Source organism: Pleurodeles waltl, chromosome 3_1 (assembly GCF_031143425.1).
Source record: "Pleurodeles waltl isolate 20211129_DDA chromosome 3_1, aPleWal1.hap1.20221129, whole genome shotgun sequence".
NCBI classification, from domain to species: domain Eukaryota; kingdom Metazoa; phylum Chordata; class Amphibia; order Caudata; family Salamandridae; genus Pleurodeles; species Pleurodeles waltl.
The window spans coordinates 932467591-932486097 of NC_090440.1; the positions used below are offsets into that span (position 1 = coordinate 932467591).

The following is an 18507-nucleotide window of genomic DNA, read 5'->3' on the forward strand; positions in this document are numbered from 1 at the left end:
CAGTCTCGACACTGTTCCCCATGGGCCAGTACATCAAGTATGTAGGAATCTGGCTCTGTATATGCTATTTTAAAATTAGATATAGTGTGCACAGAGACCAGGGGTTCCCCAAGAAGCTTTGTAGAAGCAATAATATATAATACTAATGCTCTATTTGTGGTAGTGTGGTCGAGCAGTTAGGCTTATCAGAAGGTAGTGATAAGCATTTGTTGTACACACACAAGCAATAAGTAAAAACACACACTCAATGACTTAACTCCAGGTCAATAGGTTTTTATATAGAAAAATATTATTTTGTCAATTTATTTCTAGAACCACAAGATTTAGCAGGTAATTACATTAAATGAAAGGTACTTTACACAGTAATACTTAGAACTTTGAATGGAATCAACATTGTACACAGTTTTCTTTAAAATGACAAAAAGCCAATTTAAAAGTGGACACTGCAATTTTCAACAGTTCCTGGGGGAGGTAAGTAATGAAAATGTCACTTACCCAGTGTACATCTGTTCGTGGCATTAGTCGCTGCAGATTCACATGTTGTGCATAGCCCGCCATCTGGTGTTGGGTCGGAGTGTTACAAGTTGTTTTTCTTCGAAGAAGTCTTTCGAGTCACGAGACCGAGGGACTCCTCCTCTTTGCTTCCATTGCGCATGGGTGTCGACTCCATCTTCGATTGTTTTCCCCGCAGAGGGTGAGGTAGGAGTTGTGTGTGTTAGTAATAGTGCCCATGACATGGAGTGAATAAGTATGTACCAATTAAGGTTTAAATAATATATTTACAAATGTACAAAGTTGAAGATAACTTCCAAACGGCTACAGGCTCCCGGGGAGGCGGGTGGGCACATGTGAATCTGCAGCGACTAATGCCACGAACAGATGTACACTGGGTAAGTGACATTTTCAGTTCGATGGCATGTGTAGCTGCAGATACACATGTTGTGCATAGACTAGTAAGCAGTTATCTCCCCAAAAGCGGTGGCTCAGCCTGTAGGAGTGGAAGTAGTCTGAAATAAAGTTCTTAGTACGGCTTGACCTACTGTGGCTTGTTGTGCGGACAGCACGTCTACACAGTAGTGCTTAGTAAATGTGTGAGGCGTAGACCATGTGGCTGCCTTACATATCTCGTGCATTGGAATATTCCCTAGGAAGGCCATGCTAGCGCCTTTCTTTCGGGTTGAGTGTGCCCTTGCTGTAATGGGCAGCTCCCTTTTTGCTTTAAGGTAGCAGATTTGGATGCACTTAACTATCCATCTGGCTATACCCTGTTTTGATATTGGGTTTCCTGTATGAGGTTTTTGGAATGCAATAAACAGTTGTTTAGTGTAAGGAAATGCCTCCTTGGCATGGTTGCCCCCTGACTTTTTGCCTTTGCTGATGCTATGTTTACAATTGAAAGTGTGCTGAGGCCTGCTAACCAGGCCCCAGCACCAGTGTTCTTTCCCTAACCTGTACTTTTGTATCCACAATTGGCAGACCCTGGCATCCAGATAAGTCCCTTGTAACTGGTACTTCTAGTACCAAGGGCCCTGATGCCAAGGAAGGTCTCTAAGGGCTGCAGCATGTCTTATGCCACCCTGGAGACCTCTCACTCAGCACAGACACACTGCTTGCCAGCTTGTGTGTGCTAGTGAGGACAAAACGAGTAAGTCGACATGGCACTCCCCTCAGGGTGCCATGCCAGCCTCTCACTGCCTATGCAGTATAGGTAAGACACCCCTCTAGCAGGCCTTACAGCCCTAAGGCAGGGTGCACTATACCATAGGTGAGGGTACCAGTGCATGAGCATGGTACCCCTACAGTGTCTAAACAAAACCTTAGACATTGTAAGTGCAGGGTAGCCATAAGAGTATATGGTCTGGGAGTCTGTCAAACACGAACTCCACAGCACCATAATGGCTACACTGAAAACTGGGAAGTTTGGTATCAAACTTCTCAGCACAATAAATGCACACTGATGCCAGTGTACATTTTATTGTAAAATACACCCCAGAGGGCACCTTAGAGGTGCCCCCTGAAACTTAACTGACTATCTGTGTAGGCTGACTAGTTTTAGCAGCCTGCCACAAACCGAGACATGTTGTGGCCCCATGGGGAGAGTGCCTTTGTCACTCTGAGGCCAGTAACAAAGCCTGCACTGGGTGGAGATGCTAACACCTCCCCCAGGCAGGAATTGTCACACCTGGCGGTGAGCCTCAAAGGCTCACCTCCTTTGTGCCAACCCAGCAGGACACTCCAGCTAGTGGAGTTGCCCGCCCCCTCCGGCCAGGCCCCACTTTTGGCGGCAAGGCCGGAGAAAATAATGAGAAAAACAAGGAGGAGTCACTGGCCAGTCAGGACAGCCCCTAAGGTGTCCTGAGCTGAAGTGACTCTAACTTTTAGAAATCCTCCATCTTGCAGATGGAGGATTCCCCCAATAGGGTTAGGATTGTGACCCCCTCCCCTTGGGAGGAGGCACAAAGAGGGTGTACCCACCCTCAGGGCTAGTAGCCATTGGCTACTAACCCCCCAGACCTAAACACGCCCTTAAATTTAGTATTTAAGGGCTACCCTGAACCCTAGAAAATTAGATTCCTGCAACTACAAGAAGAAGGACTGCCCAGCTGAAAACCCCTGCAGCGGAAGACCAGAAGACGACAACTGCCTTGGCTCCAGAAACTCACCGGCCTGTCTCCTGCCTTCCAAAGATCCTGCTCCAGCGACGCCTTCCAACGGGACCAGCGACCTCGACATCCTCTGAGGACTGCCCCGGCTTCGAAAAGACAAGAAACTCCCGAGGACAGCGGACCTGCTCCAAGAAAAGCTGCAACTTTGTTTCCAGCAGCTTTAAAGAACCCTGCAAGCTCCCCGCAAGAAGCGTGAGACTTGCAACACTGCACCCGGCGACCCCGACTCGGCTGGTGGCGATCCAACACCTCAGGAGGGACCCCAGGACTACTCTGATACTGTGAGTACCAAAACCTGTCCCCCCTGAACCCCCACAGCGCCGCCTGCAGAGGGAATCCCGAGGCTTCCCCTGACCGCGACTCTTTGAACCTAAAGTCCCGACGCCTGGGAGAGACCCTGCACCCGCAGCCCCCAGGACCTGAAGGACCGGACTTTCACTGGAGGAGTGACCCCCAGGAGTCCCTCTCCCTTGACCAAGTGGAGGTTTCCCCGAGGAACCCCCCCCTTGCCTGCCTGCAGCGCTGAAGAGATCCCTAGATCTCCCATTGACTTCCATTACAAACCCGACGCTTGTTTCTACACTGCACCCGGCCGCCCCCGCGCTGCTGAGGGTGAAATTTCTGTGTGGGCTTGTGTCCCCTCCGGTGCCCTACAAAACCCCCTGGTCTCCCCTCCGAAGACGCGGGTACTTACCTGCAAGCAGACCGGAACCGGGGCACCCCCTTCTCTCCATTCTAGCCTATGTGTTTTGAGCACCGCTTTGAACTCTGCACCTGACCGGCCCTGAACTGCTGGTGTGGTGACTTTGGGGTTGCTCTGAACCCCCAACGGTGGGCTACCTTGGACCAAGAACTAAGCCCTGTAAGTGTCTTACTTACCTGGTTAACCTAACAAATACTTACCTCCCCTAGGAACTGTGAAAATTGCACTAAGTGTCCACTTTTAAAACAGCTATTTGTGAATAACTTGAAAAGTATACATGCAATTTTGATGATTTGAAGTTCCTAAAGTACTTACCTGCAATACCTTTCGAATGAGATATTACATGTAGAATTTGAACCTGTGGTTCTTAAAATAAACTAAGAAAAGATATTTTTCTATACAAAACCTATTGGCTGGATTTGTCTCTGAGTGTGTGTACCTCATTTATTGTCTATGTGTATGTACAACAAATGCTTAACACTACTCCTTGGATAAGCCTACTGCTCGACCACACTACCACAAAATAGAGCATTAGTATTATCTCTTTTTACCACTATTTTACCTCTAAGGGGAACCCTTGGACTCTGTGCATGCTATTCCTTACTTTGAAATAGCACATACAGAGCCAACTTCCTACATTTAGTTTTTCTGATGTCTTTTGTTCTGTCAATGTAGTACATTAGTGCTCTTCTGATGTCTAATGTATGTAGTGCCCTTTCAGCTACCGAGTCTGGCTGTGGGAAGAACACTGGTAGTTCTACCGTTTGATTTAAGTGGAACGGTGAAATAACCTTTGGTAGAAGTTTAGGATTGGTTCTTAGGACGACCTTATTTTTGTGTATTTGGATAAAAGGTTCTTGTATTGTAAACGCCTGAATTTCACTTACTCTTCTTAGAGATGTGATGGCGATGAGAAATGCAACTTTCCAGGTTAGGAATTGTATTTCGCAAGAATGCATGGGTTCAAAAGGTGGACCCATGAGTCTTGTTAAGACGATGTTGAGGTTCCATGAAGGAACGGGTGGTGTCCTTGGTGGTATAATTCTTTTGAGGCCTTCCATAAACGCTTTAATGACAGGTATCCTAAATAGTGAAGTTGAATGGGTAATCTGCAGGTATGCAGATATTGCTGCAAGGTGTATTTTAATGGAAGAGAAGGCCAGGTTCGATTTTTGTAAGTGTAGTAAGTAACCCACTACATCCTTTGGAGATGCGTGTAATGGTTGAATTTGATTATGATGGCAGTAGCAAACAAACCTTTTCCATTTGCTTGCATAGCAGTGTCTAGTGGATGGTCTTCTAGCTTGCTTTATGACTTCCATACATTCTTGTGTGAGGTTTAAGTGTCTGAATTCTAGGATTTCAGGAGCCAGATTGCTAGATTCGGCGATGCTGGGTTTGGATGCCTGATCTGTTGTTTGTGTTGTGTTAACAGATCTGGCTTGTTGGGCAACTTGACGTGGGGTACTACTGATAGGTCTAGCAGTGTTGTGTACCAAGGTTGCCTTGCCCATGTTGGTGCTATCAGTATGAGTTTGAGTTTGTTTTGACTCAATTTGTTTACTAGATATGGAAGGAGAGGGGGAAAAGCGTACGCAAATATCCCTGACCAGTTCATCCCTAGGGCATTGCCTTGAGACTGCCTGTGTGGGTATCTGGATGCGAAGTTTTGGCATTTTGCGTTCTCCTTTGTTGCAAATAAGTCTATTTGAGGTGTTCCCCAAAGTTTGAAGTAAGTGTTTAGAATTTGGGGGTGAATTTCCCATTCGTGGACCTGTTGGTGATCTCGAGAGAGATTGTCTGCAAGTTGATTCTGGATCCCTGGAATAAACTGTGCTATTAGGCGAATGTGGTTGTGAATTGCCCATTGACATATTTTTTGTGCCAGAAGGCACAGTTGTGTCGAGTGTGTCCCCCCCTGTTTGTTTAGATAATACATTGTTGTCATGTTGTCTGTTTTGACAAGAATGTACTTGTGGGTTATGATGGGTTGGAATGCTTTTAACGCTAGGAAAACTGCTAGCAGTTCAAGGTGATTTATATGCAGCTTTGTTTGATGTACGTCCCATTGTCCTTGGATGCTGTGTTGATTGAGGTGTGCTCCCCACCCTGTCATGGAAGCATCTGTTGTTATCACGTATTGTGGCACTGGGTCTTGGAAAGGCCGCCCTTTGTTTAAATTTATACTGTTCCACCATAGAAGCGAGATGTATGTTTGGCGGTCTATCAACACAAGATCTAGAAGGTGACCCTGTGCTTGTGACCATTGTGATGATAGGCACTGTTGTAAGGGCCTCATGTGCAGTCTTGCGTTCGGGACAATGGCTATGCATGAGGACATCATGCCTAGGAGTTGTAATACCATCTTTGCCTGTATTTTTTGTGTTGGATACATGGTTTGTATAACTTTTAGGAAATTTTGAACCCTTTGTGGACTTGGAGTGGCTATTCCCCTTGTTGTGTCTATTGTTGCTCCTAGGTATTGCTGTACTTTGCACGGCAGAATGTGTGATTTTGCATAGTTGACGTAGAAACCGAGTTTGTAGAGGGTTTGTATGACCTGATCTGTGTGGTGTGAACACTTTGTCAGTGAGTTGGTCTTGATTAGCCAATCGTCTAGATACGGGAATACGTGTATTTGCTGCCTTCTGATGTGTGCAGCTACTACTGCTAGGCATTTTGTAAAGACTCTTGGTGCGGTTGTTATACCGAACGGCAGTACTTTGAATTGGTAATGTATTCCTTTGAATACGAACCTTAGGTATTTCCTGTGCGAGGGATGTACCGGTATGTGGAAATACGCGTCTTTGAGATCTAAGGTTGTCATGTAGTCTTGTTGCTTTAGCAATGGTAACACTTCTTGTAGTGTGACCATGTGAAAGTGTTCTGATTTGATGTAGGTGTTTAGTGTTCTGAGATCTAGGATTGGTCTCAGTGTTTTGTCCTTTTTTGGTATTAGAAAGTACAGTGAGTAAACTCCTGTGTTTATTTGTGTACCTGGTACCAGTTCTATTGCGTTCTTTTGCAGTAATGCTTGAACTTCTATTTCCAGAAGGTCTGAATGCTGTTTTGATATATTCTGTGTTTTTGGTGGTATGTTTGGAGGGATTTTGAGAAATTCTATGCAATAACCATGTTGGATAATTGCTAAGACCCAAGTGTCTGTTGTTATTTCCTCCCAAGATTGGTAATACTGACTTATTCTTCCCCCCACTGGTGTTGTGTGGAGGAGATGAGTGACCTGTGAGTCACTGTTTGGTTGCAGGTGTTTTTGGGCTTTGAAATTTTCCCCTGTTTCTAGGGAATTGTCCTCCTCTGTACTGGCCCCGAAAACCTCCCCTTTGGTACTGTCCCTGGTAGGTAGACGGTGTTGAATGTGATGTACTGGCTTGTGTGGCCTGACCCCGAAACCCCCCTCTGAAGGTTGTTTTGCGGAAGGTGCCGAAAGTGCCTCTGCCCTGCGGGGAATAGAGTGCGCCCATGGCCTTGGCAGTGTCAGTGTCCTTTTTTAGCTTCTCAATTGCCGTGTCCACTTCAGGTCCGAACAATTGTTGCTCATTGAATGGCATATTGAGCACCGCTTGCTGTATCTCCGGTTTAAAGCCAGATGTTCGTAACCACGCATGCCTTCTTATGGTTACTGCTGTCTTAATTGTTCTTGCAGCTGTGTCCGCTGCATCCATAGAGGAGCGTATTTGGTTATTGGAGTTGTTTTGTCCCCCCTCAACCACCTGTTTCGCCCTTTTTTGTAAATCTTTGGGTAGATGCTCGATGAGGTGCTGCATCTCGTCCCAATGGGCTCTGTCATATCGCGCTAGGAGCGCTTGAGAGTTAGCGATGCGCCACTGGTTTGCAGCTTGTACTGCGACCCTTTTTCCGGCTGCGTCGAACTTGCGGCTTTCTTTATCCGGGGGTGGTGCATCGCCTGATGTGTGAGAGTTGGCTCTCTTGCGAGCTGCCCCTACTACAACTGAATCTGGTGGCAGTTGTGAGGTGATGAAAGCAGGGTCTGTGGGCGGTGCTTTATATTTCTTTTCCACCCTTGGTGTTATTGCTCTACTCTTGACAGGCTCTTTGAAGATTTGCTTTGCGTGCCTTAGCATTCCTGGGAGCATAGGCAGGCTCTGGTAGGTGCTATGGGTGGAGGAGAGGGTGTTGAAAAGGAAGTCATCCTCGACAGGTTCCGAGTGTAGCGACACGTTATGGAACTCTGCTGCCCTAGCTACCACCTGTGAATACGCTGTGCTGTCCTCTAGTGGTGAGGGCTTGGTAGGATACGCCTCCGGACTGTTGTCTGACACTGGGGCGTCGTATAGGTCCCAAGCGTCCTGGTCATCTTGGCTCATGGTGGTGTGAGCCGGTGAGTGTGACGGAGTCTGTGCCGGTGATATGTGAGTTACAGGTGGAGGAGAGGGTGGCGGAGTTACCTTCTTCACCACTTCTGTTTGTGGTGCTTGTTCCTGTGTTTGGAACTCAAGTCTCCTTTTTCTCCTAATAGGGGGAAGGGTGCTGATCTTCCCTGTTCCACTCTGTATAAAGATCCGCTTTTGAGTGTGGTCCACTTCAGTGGATTGTAACTCGTCCTCGAATCTATGTCTGCGCAATTGAGAGGACAGTGATTGCTCCTCTGAATAGGAGCTGGTAGTTGGCTCGGTTGCCGGTCGTTTCGGCACCGAAACTATGTCCTTACTCGTTTTCGGCTCCGAGGCGGCTTTCCTCTTTTTTTGGAGTCGAAACTTCTTGGCGTCGATCCTCCTCGGTGCCGCTGTCTCTGCGTCGAGCAGCTTCGGCTCCGCTGTCTCGGCATCGATCTTTGTCGGCAGCACTTTCTCGGTCCCGAGATTGCTGCGTGCCTGTGTCTCGACCCGAGTCGGACGATCTCGGCACTAGTTCGGCCTTTTTCGATGCCGATGGGTGGTCACCGACTTTATGGGTTGAGCCATGGCCTGTTGGCAGTGGCGTCCCCTGGGCCTTGTCTGTTTTCTTGTGTGCTGGCTTCGATGTCTTACTCACTGTTTTGTGGACGTCGAATTCATCCGAGTCCGATTCATGGATAGAGAAGGCTTCCTCTTCTTCTCCTTGTTCCTCGAACTCTCGGTGTCCTGTCGGCGTGGACGCCATCTGTAACCTTCTGGCTCGCCGGTCACGGAGCGTTTTTCGGGATCGAAACGCACGACAGGCCTCACAAGTTTCTTCCTTGTGCTCGGGCGACAGGCACAGGTTACAGACCAACATTTGGTCTGTATATGGGTATTTGTTGTGGAATTTAGGACAGAATCGGAACGGGGTCCGTTCCATCAGCCTCGATGTTACACGCGGTCGGGCCGACCAGGCCCCGACGGGGGATCGAAATTACCCCGAAGGGCTACCGGAGCTCTTCACGAATCGATGTCGATTCTATCTAACCCGATCCCGAACGCAACAATACCGACGTAATTTTCCGGATTTCTAACTATCTTTCCGTTCCGAAACCCGGAGCGAAAAGGAACACGTCCGAACCCGATGGCGGAAAGAAAACAATCGAAGATGGAGTCGACGCCCATGCGCAATGGAAGCAAAGAGGAGGAGTCCCTCGGTCTCGTGACTCGAAAGACTTCTTCGAAGAAAAACAACTTGTAACACTCCGACCCAACACCAGATGGCGGGCTATGCACAACATGTGTATCTGCAGCTACACATGCCATCGAACAGTATAGTTTCTGAGGTAAGTACCACACTTACAGGTTCAGTCTCTGGGGCATAAGTAGCCCACCGTGGGGGGTTCAAGGTAACCCCAAACACCCAGCACCAGCAACACAGGGCCAGTCAGGTGCAGAGGTAAAAAAGGAACCAAAATAACGTGGACGCCTATGGAGACGGGGGTACTACGGTTCCAGGCTGATTGCAGGTAAGTACCCGCGTTGTCAGAGGGCAGACCGGGGGGGGGGGGGGGGGGTGTTTGGGTTTGGAGGAGTACTGGAGGAGCCCCAAGTAGGGACAAAAACCACACCATCAGCGAACGGGGGGCTGCCGGGTGCAGTGTGCAAACAGGTGTGGGGTTCTCAATAGAACTCTATGGAGGGATTCGGGGGTCACTAGGGCGCTGCAGGCAGGGCACAGGGGGGCCTCTCGGGCAAGCCACTGACTGGGCAAGGGTGAAGGCCGCCTCTGCAACGGTGGTCGGTTTCTCAAGGGCCTGGGGGCTGCAGGTGCTTTGCTTCTCCAGTCGTCAGATATCTTCGCCCCGGGCAGTCTCGGTCACGGGGGTCCTCGGGATTCCCTCTGCAGGCGTCATCATGGGGGAGCAAAGAGGTCAGCCCATGGTGGACACGGAGTCACCTGGGGTCCTCTCTGGATAGTTTGTTTCTCCGGACACCGGCCGGGGGTGTCGGGTGCAGATTAGTTGGTCTCACACTTCAGGAGTGAGGTGGGAGTCCCTTTAAAGTTAGTTTTGTGATCTTTTTTTTGGACAGGTCTGCTGTCCACAGGAGTTTCTAGGTCCTCGGTGATCGCTGGTCCTGAAGAACGCGTTGCTTCCTTTCTTGCAGCTTTTCGAAGCAGGAGACGGGGCGGGAGGGCTGGAGCCAAGTCAGTTAGTGTCTCCTCCTCTTCTCTGCAGGCTTTTCAGCTCAGCAGTCCTCCTTTATTGAGGTCGTCAGGAATCTGATGATCTGGGTTCAGGGTCGTCCGTGAATACTAAATTTAGGAGTGTGTTATGGTCAGGGGGCAGGAGCCATTCGCTACTGTCCCTGAGGGTGGCAACACCCTCCTTGTGCCAAACTCCATCTAGGGAGGGGAGCACATCCCCATCCCTATTGGTCCTAATTCTCCAAAGCAAGATGGAGGATTTCTCAGCTCTGGACACCTTAGGGGTGGTCCTGGCTGAGGGTGTGACTCCTCCTTGTTTTTCACATTATCCCTCTGGACTTGCCACCAAAAGTGGGGGCTCGTCCGGGGGGGCGGGCATCTCCACTAGCTGGAGTGCCCTGGGGCACTGTAACACCAGGCTTAAGCATTTGAGGCTCACCGCCAGGTGTTACAGTTCCTGTAGGGGGAGGTATGAAGCACCTCCACCCAGGACAGACTTTGTTTCTGACCACAGAGTGCACAAAGGCACTCATCCCATTTAGTCAGAAACCTGTCTGGAAGTGGCAGGCTGCCACAGACCGGTCAGCCTTGCACTAGCAGTTGGGCTAACATACAGGGTGCATCTCTAAGATGCTCTCTGTGTGCATTATTCAATAAATCCCACACTGGCCTCAGTATGGGTTTATTGTGTTGAGAAGTTTGATACCAAACTTCCCAGTATTCACTGTAGCCATTATGGTGCTGTGGAGTTTGTAATGACAGATTCCCAGACCATATACTCAGTATGGCTACCCTGCACTTACAATGTATAAGAATTGACTTAGACACTGTAGGGGCATTGTGCTCATGCAGCTATGCCCTCACCTGTGGTATAGTGCACCCTGCCTTAGGAATGTAAGGTCTGCTAGAGGGGTGACTTACCCACGCCACAGGCACTGGTTTGTGGGCATGGCACTCTGAGGGGAGTGCCATGTCGACTTTGTCTTTTCTCCCCACTAGCACACACAAGCTGCAAAGCAGTGTGCATGTACTGAGTGAGGGATCCCTGAGGGTGGCATAATACATGCTGCAGCCCTTAGGGACCTTCCCTGGCCACAGGGCCCTTGGTACCTTTTACAAGGGACTTAACTGTGTGCAAGGGCTGTGCCAATTGTGGAAACAAAGGTACAGTTTTATGGAAAGAACACTGGTGCTGGGGCCTGGTTAGCAGGGTCCCAGCACACTTCCAATCAAAGCTGGCATTAACACAAGGCAAAAAGTGTGTGTGTGTGTTGGGGGGGTGACCATGCCAACAGGGGCATTTTCCTACATAAGTACACTCCAAGAAATAACCTGTCCAACCAACTGCCTGTATAAAGTTTTTCAATCATTTTAATAGACTAGGATGAGCTCAGGGAAACGTTTATGTTATGCCCTCTGTACAGGTTCTGGGGATAGAAAGCAGGGTGTATATGAAGTGTAGGAAGTTGGCTCTGTATGTGCTATTTCAAAGTAAGGAATAGCATGCACAGAGTCCAAGGGTTCCCCTTAGAGGTAAGATAGTGGCAAAAAGATAATACTAATGCTCTATTTTGTGGTAGTGTGGTCGAGCAGTAGGCTTATCAAAGGAGTAGTGTTAAGCATTTGTTGTACATACACACAGGCAATAAATGAGAAACACACTCAGAGACAAATCCAGCCAATAGGTTTTGTTATAGAAAAATATATTTTCTTAGTTTATTTTAAGAACCACAGGTTCAAATTCTACATGTAATATCTCATTTGAAAGGTATTGCAGGTAAGTACTTTAGGAACTTTGAATAATTACAGTAGCATATATACTTTTTACATAAAACACAAATAGCTGTTTTAAAAGTGGACACTGCAATTTTCACAGTTCCTGGGGGCGGTAAAGTATTGTTAGTTTTTGAAGGTAAGTAACCCACCTACAGGGTTCAGTTTTGGGTCCAAGGTAGCCCACCGTTGGGGGTTCAGAGCAACCCCAAAGTTACCACACCAGCAGCTCAGGGCCGGTCAGGTGCAGAGGTCAAAGAGGTGCCCAAAACACATAGGCTTCAATGGAGAGAAGGGGGGTGCCCCGGTTCCGGTCTGCCAGCAGGTAAGTACCTGCGTCTTCGGAGGGCAGACCAGGGGAGTTTTGTAGGGCGGGGGGGGTGGGGGGGACAAGTCCACACAAAAAGTACACCCTCAGCATCGCGGGGGCGGCTGGGTGCAGTGTGCCAACAAGCGTCAGGTTTCCAATGGGAGACCAAGGGGTCTCTTCAGCGGTGCAGGCAGGCAAGGGGGGGGCTCCTCGGGGTAGCCACCACCTGGGCAAGGGAGAGGGCCTCCTGGGGGTCACTCCTGCACTGAAGTTCCGTTCCTTCAGGTGCTGGGGGCTGCGGGTGCAGGATCTTTTCCAGCCGTCGGGATTTTAGAGTCAGGCAGTCGCGGTCAGGGGGAGCCTTGGGATTCCCTCTGCAGGCGTCGCTGTGGGGGCTCAGGGGGGACAACTTTGGTTACTCACGGTCTCGGAGTCGCCGGAGGGTCCTCCCTGAAGTGTTGGTTCTCCACCAGTCGAGTTGGCGTCGCCGGGTGCAGTGTTGCAAGTCTCACGCTTCTTGCGGGGATTTGCAGGGGTCTTTAAATCTGCTCCTCTGTAACAAAGTTGCAGTCTTTTTGGAGCAGTGCCGCTGTCCTCTGGAGTTTCTGGTCTTTCTTGAAGCAGGGCAGTCCTCTGAGGATTCAGAGGTCGCTGGTCCTGGGGAAAGCGTCGCTGGAGCAGGTTTCTTTGGAAGGCAGGAGACAGGCCGGTAGGTCTGGGGCCAAAGCAGTAGGTGTCTTCTTTTCTTCTTCTGCAGGGGTGTTACAGCTCAGCAGTCCTCTTCTTCTTGTAGTTGCAGGAATCTAAATTCTTAGGTTCAGGGGAGCCCTTAAATACTAAATTTAAGGGCGGGTTTAGGTCTGGGGGGTTAGTAGCCAATGGCTACTAGCCCTGAGGGTGGGTACACCCTCTTTGTGCCTCCTCCCAAGGGGAGGGGGTCACAATCTTATCCCTATTGGGGGAATTCTAAAAGTTAGAGTCACTTCAGCTCAGGACACCTTAGGGGCTGTTCTGACTGGCCAGTGACTCCTCCTTGTTATTCTCATTATTTCCCCCGGCCTTGCCGCCAAAAGTGGGGCCGGGGGGGGGGGGGGGGGGGGGTTTCCGGGCAACTCCACTAGCTGGAGTGCCCTGTGGTGCTGGAACAAAGGGGGTGAGCCTTTGAGGCTCACCGCCAGGTGTTACAGCTCCTGCCTGGGGGAGGTGTTAGCATCTCCACCCAGTGCAGGCTTTGTTACTGGCCTCAGAGTGACAAAGGCACTCTCCCCATGGGGCCAGCAACATGTCTCGGTTGTGGCAGGCTGCTGGAACCAGTCAGCCCACACAGATAGTCGGTTAAGGTTTGAGGTGCCCTCTGGGGTGTATTTCACAATAAAATGTACACTGGCATCAGTGTGCATTTATTGTGCTGAGAAGTTTGATACCAAACTTCCCAGTTTTCAGTGTAGCCATTATGGTGCTGTGGAGTTCGTGTTTGACAAACTCCCAGACCATATACTCTTATGGCTACCCTGCACTTACAATGTCTAAGGTTTGGCTTAGACACTGTAGGGGCACAGTGCTCATGCACTGGTGCCCTCACCTATGGTATAGTGCACCCTGCCTTAGGGCTGTAAGGCCTGCTAGAGGGGTTACTTATCTATACTTGCATAGGCAGTGAGAGGCTGGCATGGCACCCTGAGGGGAGTGCCATGTCGACTTACTCATTTTGTTCTCACCAGCACACACAAGCTGGCAAGCAGTGTGTCTGTGCTGAGTGAGGGGTCTCCAGGGTGGCATAAGACATGCTGCAGCCCTTAGAGACCTTCCCTGGCATCAGGGCCCTTGGTACCAGAGGTACCAGTTACAAGGGACTTACCTGGATGCCAGGGTGTGCCAATTGTGGATACAAAAGTACAGGTTAGGGAAAGAACACGGGTGCTGGGGCCTGGTTAGCAGGCCTCAGCACACTTTCAATTCAAAACATAGCATCAGCAAAGGCAAAAAGTCAGGGGGTAACCATGCCAAGGAGGCATTTCCTTACATGAAGCAGCTGCGTTTAAATCACTACAACCAATCTTAGATCTAATGGTTAGAGAAAATAGACGAAAGGGATGGGCCTAAACAAGAAATCTGCTATACAACAAGGAAGGACAGACACTGCCAGATTTGCATGTGTATTAAGTGGAAGCCCAACTGTAGATTGGGGGGCACTAGGATGCAGGAGCAAATTCATGGAAAGATAATGTGCCAGAAAATGTGGTTTACCCCCCCAAACATATGTCTTTACTGCTACTAATACAGGGGAGTCACATGTTCAAACAAACTACCACACTGCATAGTATGTAGCAACACCAACTCAAAGAGACCTTCCTTTTTAGAAACTCCAACATGCAGAAAAAAAGACCATGAAAATATGGAGGTTTTAAGGATCCATCTTTTTTCCCACCCTTTAGTACACATTACACTTACCATGTACTAAAATAAATTTGCTGTACTATTTTTTGTATATTTTGCTATTTTTCTGGACGTGAAAACAATCTATCCATAAACTGTCCATCAAGGCACTTTGATTCTATTTTGAGATCACAAAGCATGCAAACAATGATGGCACAGTAACTGCTAACCTAACTCCAGAAAGGATGCACTAATGGCCTTTACTGCCTGGAAGGGCTTGTTGTAGTACACCGAGAATCAGCACTGGATCCTCCTCTCTGCTGGCATTTATCTCCAAGCCACTATATGAGTGGCTTTACAAATCAATTTAACTCATGCAAGCTGTAAAGCAGCCACTTGGGTTACAGACTAAGCTTTTGATGGGGTCCTGCTAACTAGGACCCCAATAGTTTTACACTCTCCTCTAAATTGTACCTTTTTCTTCCCACAATTGGCAGACTGGTCTCCCCGTGAAAGTCCCTAGTATATGGTACCTAGGTACCCAGGGTATTGGGGTTGCAGGGGCCCCCTGTTAGCTGCAGCAGTTATTCTTCCACTCATAAGGAGCCCATGCAAAGGGCTTTGCAGGCCTGCCATTGCAGCCTGCGTGAAACGGGTGCATGCACTCGTTTTCACTACAGGTCACTATAAGTCACCCCTCTGGTAGGCCCTCTCAGACCAGATGGCAGGGTAGGTACCTTTGTATGAGAGCACCCCTGCACTAGTAGAGGTGACCCCACAAACTCCAGAACCATTTTCCTGGACTTTGTGAATGCGGGAATGCCATTTTACGCGTGTACTGTACAAAGGTCACTACCTACATCCAGCTACATAATGGTAACTCCGAACCTGGGCATGTTTGGTATCAAACATGTCGGAATCATACCCCAATATAGATGCAAGTATTGGAAGTATGATTCCATGCAATCTGGTGGATCCTTAAAGGAACCCCAGCATTGCTACCACCGGTCTCACAAGGTTTTCCGGGCAACCCAAATGCTGCCACCCCTCAGATGGGTTTCTGCCCTCCTGCTGCTTGATGTGATCAAGCCCAGGAAGGCAGAACAAAAGATTTTCTTAGGGAGAGGGGGGTAACACCCTCTTCCTTTGGAAATAGGGGTATGCTTTGAAGGGCACAATTGATGCCCTCTGTCCATAAACCAGTCCACACCAGTTCAGGGACCCCCGTCCCTGCTCTGGCGCGAAACTGGCAATGGAAAGGGGTGGTGCCCAGAGCTTCTCCAGAGGGTCCCTGGGTTCTGCCATCTTGTTTCCATGGTTGGCAGGGAACTCTGGGAGCATCCAAGTGGCCAGGCCAGGCAGGTGTCATAGCCCCGCCACCTGATAGGTGCTAACCTGGATAGGTGACCAATCCCCCTCTTAGGGCTATTAAGGTCTCTCTCTTGGGTGGATTCTCAGATTAGGCTTGCAAGATTCCAGCAGGACTCCTCTGCAACCTCCACTTCGACTTCTGGCTACTGGAACCGCAACTGGACCCTTCAGAAATCAAAAAACGCTGCTACAACGAAGAAGATTCTTCTGCAACTTTGTTTCCACGTCTCCAGACAGCTTTGCAAAATTTCCCCAGCCATGCATCCTCAGAAGACTGCAACTCTTCAGCCTGCACAACATGAAGAAGGAATGTCCATTGGAGAGGAGTCACTCCCCTGCAACAAGAGATGACCGGCTACATCGATCCCCTCTCCCGCTGAGCCAAATGGATCCCGCATCAAGGGTGGTGGTCCAGAGTAGTCCTCTTTGTCAACTGTCCAACTCTGGTGACGGTAAGACCTTGCCTTCACACGCAAGACAATACCCCCGTGCACTGCGTCCCTTGCAGCTGCCAAGGCTTGTTTGCATCTCCTCCAGGTGATCTTCAGGTGAAGTGTAGCTCCAGCCCCCCAGCACTCCATCCTGCAACGCACAGCCGCCTGCATGGTTCTCCTGTGGCGTGGGATTCTCTTTTGTAGTGCTGCATGGGCTTCTTCTGTGACTCCAGTGTCCCCGTCCTGAGGGTGCTGCCTCTGCTCCTGTAGACTCTCTGCAACACTGAGGGTCTACTGTGACTCCCACTCCTGGGTTGAGTCCTCCTGGACCTTGTGGGCCCTGGCTGCACCTCTTTTACACTAACCGCGAGTTTGCCTTTGCCAAGGCTTGTTGGTGAAATTCCTGCACCAACACCCGTCTGCAATCTTCCTTCCAGCGTGGGGTTTCATCTGCATCCATCAAGAACTCTTCTCCTACTCCAGGGTTGCAGTGCTGATCTGTTCTTCGTTACCGTTGACCAATCCTGCATCCTCAGCTGGGTGGGTAGTAGCTTGTACTCCTCCTGGACTCCACTGTGACCCTTGGACTTGGTCCCCTCTCTCCACAGGTCTTCTTTCTTCAGGAATCCACCGCTGGTTTTCTTGCAGTCTTCTCTGGGTGTCTTCTTTTCCTCCTTTTGGGTGGTTTGGGGAAATTCCAGTGTTTTACTCCAGCATTCCTGGTCGCTGGGGGGTACTGTTAATTAGCTCTGTGGTTTTCTAGTACTCCTAGCTCCCCTCTACACATTTTACTTACCTTGGTGGGGGTATCTTGTTCACGTTCCATTCTTTTTTTTTTGTATATGGTTTGTGCTCCCCCCTAGGGTCACTATAGGTTATTGCTATTTGGACTGTTTTGTAACCTTTTCTATGCATGTTTCTGATTAATAGTGTATACATTTAGTGTATTACCTCCTAAGGGTGGGTTACCTGTCTAGTATTTTGTGGTGATTTGGTCCAAAAATAAAGAACCTTTATTTTTGTACAGCTGATTGTTTTCTTTCATGTGTGTAATGCTGTGTGACTACAATGATATTGCATGAGCTTTGCATGTCTCCTAGATAAGCCTTGGCTGCTCATCCACACCTACCTCTAGAGAACCTGGCTTCTAGACACTTCACTAAGAGGGGATACCTGGAACTATCACAAGGTGTAAGCACCACAGGTACCCACCACACAACAGGCCAGCTTCCTACAATAAGTCATTCCTTTTCTAAAGAGGCTGTCTGCAGGTACTCAATGAGATCCTTCAAGACCCAAAACTATAACACACAAATCACTTAAAATGAGCAGTTTACTTTTTAGAGAGTTCGCTTGCTAAGATTGCTACCTACTTTACTAAAAAGTTACTCTCTCTGGTGCTAAAAATGTATAAATTGTTAAAAAAGCTACTCATTCTCAAACAATTTTGAATTGCTTTGAAGTTTGCAGCCTACAGCACAGGTAATGCTTAAAGAATGATAAACATGAACAGACCAATATTAAGAACTGAACACAGTTTTGTTTAGGAAAAAATGAATTACCTTTTAATCTTCTTAGGTTCAGGTGTCCGTGACACTCTCCTGATGGGCCTAGTGACTGGAGATGGTGATTGTTGTCTTCTTGTGGGGGAAGGAGAAGGTCCCCTGCGAAGAGGGGGAGGAGGAGTTGGAGAGATACGTGGAGGTCTTGACCGAGGGGAAGGTGAATGTCTTTTGTTCTGCGGCGGGGATCGCATTTCACGGTTTGACCTGCTTGGAGGGGATACTTTTCTATGTTTTGAAGATAACGAAGGCGAGTGTCTCTTTGCCACAGGAGAAATTCTTTGTTTTGGTTGTGGAGAACGAGAAATTCTATGTTTAGGAGGTGGAGATGGAGATAGTCTTCTTTTAAGAAGTGGTGGAGGTGGGGGTGTAACAGTTCTTCTTTTGGGAGGCGGTGAAGGAGTGTACCTCCTCTGTATTGGTGGTGAATACCTTCTTGGAGAAGGAGAACGCCTCCGTGGAGGAGGGGATGGTGTCCTAGAAAAAGGATAACAAACTGAACTCATGGAAAAAAATACTTTCCAAAAATGTACTTCAAGTTCTAATGATGTAATTACCTGCGTCTGAGAGGTGAAGGTGATCGACGTCGCCGCGGAGGAGGTGGAGGCGGTGGTGGTGGTGAAGGGGTTCTCCGCCTTCTTACTGGAGGTGGGGATGGGCTTCGTCTTCGCCTGTTAAAGATGATCAAATAAGTTTGTACAAAATTAAAAAACCTCCTAACAAGTTGAATTTTAGCACACCTACA

General features: G+C 48.8%; 1 protein-coding gene across 5 annotated transcripts in view; it reads right to left on the minus strand.

Annotated features, from left to right (window-relative positions):
* SRRM1 (serine and arginine repetitive matrix 1) overlaps positions 1 to 18507 on the minus strand; it is a 657402-nt gene that overhangs the window by 118700 nt on the left and 520195 nt on the right. For all 5 annotated transcript variants that reach the window (XM_069223933.1, XM_069223931.1, XM_069223935.1 and 2 more), the window contains 2 exons: positions 18320 to 18433; positions 17763 to 18239 (listed from right to left, as the gene is read on the minus strand). In XM_069223933.1, the coding sequence (XP_069080034.1) occupies positions 17763 to 18239; positions 18320 to 18433 (591 nt within the window). The remainder of the gene's footprint in view (positions 1 to 17762; positions 18240 to 18319; positions 18434 to 18507) is intronic.